This window comes from Poecilia latipinna, unplaced genomic scaffold, assembly GCF_001443285.1.
Source record: "Poecilia latipinna isolate Pla-1442-1.1 unplaced genomic scaffold, P_latipinna-1.0 Scaffold141, whole genome shotgun sequence".
In the NCBI taxonomy this organism is placed as follows: Eukaryota; Metazoa; Chordata; class Actinopteri; order Cyprinodontiformes; family Poeciliidae; genus Poecilia; species Poecilia latipinna.
Genome location: NW_015112757.1, coordinates 357,433 through 363,318, shown reverse-complemented (window position 1 = coordinate 363,318; position 5,886 = coordinate 357,433). Strand labels below are relative to the sequence as shown.

Here is a 5,886-nt window from a genome sequence, read left to right as displayed (position 1 = left end):
AATAATAATAATAATAATAATAATAATAATAATAATAATAATAATAATAATAAGCCTTAAATTTTTAATCTGCTGAGGCTACTTAAAATATGCCGATGCCCTCAATAACCTATGAGCAATTAAATATTAGGAAGGATGAAACGCATTACTAAAAATAAATTAAATAAAACTACTACAGTCTAATCTGCACATTATGTAATAATTCTATTTTCTGTTTCCACCCCATCCCATCTCACTTTAATTATTTCTGTCAGGGTTACTACTTTTTACTACCTTTGATTTAGTACCCATTTCGTTAGAATTCTTTACTTATTTTTTATTTTTTTTTACTTTAGATCAGGGGTGTCCAAAGTCGGTCCTCCAGGGCCGGCATCCAGCATGTTTTAGTTCTCTCCCTGGTTTAGCACACCTGCATCAAATGATGGCTCGTTAGATGGCCTAAGAGGAACATTGAGAAGCCGAAAAGGTTGTTGCTACCACCAGGGAGAGAACTAAAACATGCAGGATGCCGGCCCTCGAGGACCGACTTTGGACACCCCTGCTTTAGATCCTCTTTGTAAGAGCTACTGCAAAGTAAAGTGCTGAGAGAAGAAATACAATAGACTTGGAGGGAAACAAAATGCTAATTTGAATTTTCCGCTCTATCAAAGAAGCTTGGTTCAACATAAATAAATAAGTAAATTAATAATTAATAATTAATTAATAATTAATTAATCATAAAAAAGAAATAAATGCAACTCAGAGGAAGGAAAAAAAACAAAAACAAAGAAAAAACACCAGTAAACATGTAGACCTTCGTTGTGCGCATGAGCAGCAGTTATCCGGCCGAAGCCACATAGTTAAATCTTCACTCTGTCGCCTTTCCCCTTCTCAGAGCTGCAGGGTATGAAACCAGCTTCTGCGGTGAGACTGTAAAAAAGGTGTGAAGTTATTTTCCTTGACTCTTAAAATGTTACTACAGTTTGTTCCCTCTGTGCTGCTTCGCCGGGGAGGAACTGTTCAGACAGCAAAAAACAGCAGTGACGTTGATGGAAAAGTGTCGCCACCTCCTGTCAACTTGTGGGTATTGCGGGGTGGAGGAGGCAGTTTCCAGCTGCGGCAACCTTTTTTTTATTTTTTATTTATTTTTTTTTTTATTTTATTTGTGACATTACTTCAGGAATTAAAATACGTAAGAGAATAGGGGACTATTGCGTCTCCACGGTTGTGACATTTTCAGCTGCAAATATGATTTTTCAGAACAATTTAAAGCTTGTTGCTGGTTTCGACTCCTGCGTCCATGTTTGCTCCTCCGCTCGCCTTTTGGATCAAAATAAAGAGCAGAGGGGGGAAGGTTCCCAGGTGGAAACAAAGGAGGGTTCCAAATGACCGTGAGTCCTGCGCGTTCCCTCTGTCGGATAGGAATCCAATAAAGCTGATCATTTCCGCTCGGCCTTTTGTCACAGATCCCAATCACACAGAAAGAGAAGAAGGTGGGGGAGGTGGGGAGGAGGAGGGAAGCAAATGGGTGCCATTCTGGAAACGGTCTAATTGTGTCTGGACGGCCATAAAGCCATTAAAACTGGAATGCCAGACAGTGTATAGCAGAGCAGGCGCTTTTATTACGCTGTCTCTGGCCGAGTCTTTGAAGTTTGGGTCCATCTGCGTCCACCCCAAACGCGTCACAACACCACTCCTGTTGGGCTCGATTGAGTCTTAGAAGGAAAGTTAGTCAGTACTTTTTGTTGTTGTTGTTTCTGCAGAGTCCGTGAGAGCTTGTTCCATCAGAACACGTTGATTGAAAAAGAAATATTCCATTATTTACCAAAGTGCGTGTGTGCCGAACGCTTTCTCAAACATGCGGGGGACTTGAACCAGCGCCGCCATTAGAACATCCACATTTATAATCTACAAGCAGTAAGATATGCTTCTTCACTTGGGGGGTAAAAAAAACAAGATATGTAACTTAGAAATAATCATATTTGTGTTATAATTAACTGTAGTAAACAAAGAAACGTCTAAAACTGATCGGGTCTGTTGACAAGGCCCTGCTGTAAGGCTTGTCATATCTGTGCTGAGCTGGACACAAACACGCCCGGGCCGCTTTCTTCTGAGCTTTCAGCTGTCGAAGATCTCAGTGTCTCTTCTTTTAGTGTGCGTGAGCGCGTGCGCGTCCCCTCTCGCCTCGTAGCGCTTTGCACCCCATAAAAGGTTATAGCCGTAATTGTCTTTTATGGCTGTATACAACTAACAACATCCTCTGCCAAGACGCAACTCTTTCCCCAAAACACACTCACTCACACACACACACACACACACACACACACACACACACACACACACTCGCACCAGTAGATTCATTGTAATTACTGTGCGTTTGTGTGTAAAAACTGTCCTAATAACTTAACTTGAAATAAGTAAATAAGTGGGTGAATAAATAAATACATAAATAAATAAATACATAAATAAATAAATAAACAAACGCATTTTAGACAATATATTTCCTGCATGCACTCTTATTTATGGGCACCTTTTACGCACGGCAAAACTAGACTTGACTAAAACACAATCGTGAAATGAAAGTCCGACGACCAACGCTTTCGAGATATAATTTGTTTTATTTAATAAATAATACAAATTACATATATGAACCAAACGTCTGACGGTCAAAAGACCGTGCGAGGTATTCAATGGATAGCCTACAGTGTTTCCTTTTCTCTCTCTTAACAAACATGGTGTCCCTTAATTGGAAATGTCACTCCCTGAAATTCAGTCAGACGCGTTTTTTTTGTTTGTTTTTTTTTTTTTTACAGTGATGCCAGCATATCTATATGATCCAAAGTCTAAAAAACAAGCAAACAAACATATTGTAGGTAGTTGAACGATATAGGTAGTCGATGACAGTAACTATACCTGTGATAAGATCTATTAGGAATTTCTAAGAGATCTGAGCGGCTTGTGTATCAATGCGAACTGTTTTCCCCACTACGGTTTTTAAAGTTAGTATCAAATTCACGGCCATCTGTCATTGTTCTATTACTTATGGAGAAAAGACAGTAAAATTAACACAGTTTTCTTTCATAAACTATACGTTTAGACAACAAATATAACTAAACAAAACAGACACACACACACGCGCGCACACACACACACACACTTGGCTAGAAACATCCATACACAAACAAGCACAATTAAAAGGAGCAGGCCGACTAATTTAACACTTTAACGAGGTATTAATTCAAATCAACAAAGCAATAAAAAAAACGAAACAAAACAATGGGCACTGTCAGAATTGTGCAATTTAAAGGTAGTAGCATCAAACTAATCTCCGACATGCTTTTTTTTCTTTTACAAGACAAATAATTCTATAAGATGTTATATAGTACAATAAGACAAGAGAGTTTTAAAAACAAATGTCCAGCTGATCTGCTCACAGCCTAGATATCCTGTGTGAATCTGCGCGTAAATTCAGTCGTCTTTCGGCGCGCCGTCCTTGTTAAACTTCTTCATCTTCATCCTGCGGTTCTGGAACCAGATTTTGACCTGTCTCTCGGTGAGGTTCAGCAGTCGAGCCACCTCGTACCTGCGGTCCCGGGTCAGGTAGGTGTTAAAGAGGAACTCCTTCTCCAGCTCCAGGATCTGGTGCTTGGTGTAAGGGCAGCGCTTTTTTCTCGTGGCGCTCGCGTGGAGCCAGTTGGACACAGGGTTATCTAGGAAGAATTTGGGGAGGGGAGGGGGGAAGATCAAGTACTGGTTCTATTTTCAGGAACATTTCAAAATTGATTTTATCAATAATATTAATAATAATAATAATAATAATAATAATAATAATAATAATAATGGATCAGTAACATGTGAAAGTGAGAGACGCTTCGTCTCTAAAAACAGCTGTCCACCTTTCTGCACTCTCCAACATCTGATACTGCAACGTGAGCCCCTCACAGCCCTCCATAAGGTAATGGCACGCTCAGAATGCCAACTGACATCATGCACCTCGCACCTCGTGACTTTTATGCGTAAAAATAGCTGAAACATAAAAGAGCACAGAGCGGGCTAACTTACTTGGGTCCAGGCCCGGTTTGTCCTCGCCCTCTGCGCTCAGCTCCCCTCCCTGCGCGGACAGCTCGTCCTTCTCTCCGGGTGACGGTGTCGCCACCGTGCCGTTGGCGTAATCGGAGAGTAGCAGCGCCGTGTGAGATCCCGGCGGCGTCCCCAGACCCTCCGGTTTGATCGCATAGTGATGGTGACTCGGCGGTAATCCAGTCATTGACACGGGCTCAAGAAGCCAAGACTGGTAGCGGCCGTCCGTCTCCGCGCCCATCGGGCCTTGCGGATGCCCGTAGTGGTGATAAACAGAGGAGACGGCGCCTGGGAACTGAGCCGGGACGTGGTTCCATGACGGCCCGAAAACGGGGGCTTTGGACGGGAAGCCGCAAGTTCCGAGCTCGCTGTGGTCAACCACAGGGGCTGGCTGTCTGGCGTGCTGGACACCGACACCGGAGGGGTACCTCGGGGTAGAGAGCTCCTCGCTTTCAGGCAGGATAAGGGAATCAACGTAGTAGCTCGTGAGTGCTCCGGACGTCGACATGGCAGGGAAATTAGACCGATTTCACATGTACGCAGTCATACAACAGATACATGCAAAGTAAAACAAAAAGCACACATTCCCCAAAAGCACACACACACACACACAAATGCACGCGCAGCAAAGCGCAGCCTCACAAAATAACAATGTGGAGAAATCAAGTAGCAACTTGGCCCCATGCACGGAGAACTACAGTGGGGAAAGTAATGGGGAGCCACGGCGCGATGCCATTGGGCGGCCGAGACACGTGATCATAAAGCCGAACAATAAAAGATAAATCAATCCCTGCAGTCATTAAATACTCAGCCTGCGCGACTATAACAAGCACTGGTTTTTATAAATGATCAAGATTTGAACATCTGTGGGGAGTGAGATTTTAAAAAAATATATAAATATATATATATATATATATATATATGAATGAAAAAAAGAGACAAGAGTCAACAACAGCACTGCTACTTACAGCCATTCAAATCCCTTCCTTGGTTTATCCAAAACGATACAATATGTATTTGGAAGCCTCATTTTACGAGTTACTTTATTGGACACGTAAGCGCCCAGCCGCTGCCGCTCGCCAAAACACATTTAAAAACACCCGCGTATTAAAGAGGAACTTTGCAACTCGAGGATTGAAGCAATGCGAGGATAAATTACGACCAAAACACACTGCGTCCTGTTTTTATTTTTGCTCCGAAGGCTGAGAGGAAACATCATCCAATGTGCGTCATTTTCCGTTGTCGGAGTGTCAGAAATCTCTGAATGAAGTACAGATATTGTGCTGTTTTTGTTATTTTCTGATGCAAGATGTATTTGTGGTTTGAACGGTTTCATTATTATTATTATTATTATTATTATTATTATTATTATTGTTGTTGTTGTTGTTGTCGTCGTCGTCGTCGTCGTCGTCGTCATTGCTACTACTGCTTGTCTATATTTCTATTATTTGTTTTGCATTAGTAGTTTCATCATTATATCATTAGGGACACCCTTTATTACATAGCTTATAAATTGTGGGTTATTTTGGCAACAGCAACAAAGAAAGATTTATTTATTTAGGTGAGTTTATTTTCAAAATAAAAAAAAGTATAAATGCGAAACGAGGCTGTGCTATATTTTTCTAAATGATCGGTTGGTTCACCGGCTGGAAAAGTATAGGACGCAACTATCTTTATCTGTGTTTCATATATATATATATATCTATATCTATATATATATATATATATATATATATATATATATATATATATATATATATATATATATATATATATATATATATATATATATATATATATATTTTTATATATATATAAAAAAAAAAA

The 5,886-nt window shown here is 40.6% G+C and overlaps 1 protein-coding gene across 1 annotated transcript; it reads right to left on the bottom strand.

Annotated features, from left to right (window-relative positions):
• Positions 1-2,577: 2,577 nt before the first annotated feature.
• hoxa9a (homeobox A9a) lies at positions 2,578-4,949 on the bottom strand. Its single transcript, XM_015028997.1, has 2 exons — positions 4,042-4,949; positions 2,578-3,689 (listed from the first exon to the last, which is right to left on the bottom strand). The coding sequence occupies exons 1-2, from the start codon at positions 4,565-4,567 to the stop codon at positions 3,448-3,450; spliced, it is 768 nt and encodes a 255-aa protein (XP_014884483.1). The 5' UTR covers positions 4,568-4,949; the 3' UTR covers positions 2,578-3,447.
• Between the last annotated feature and the right edge of the window lie 937 nt (positions 4,950-5,886).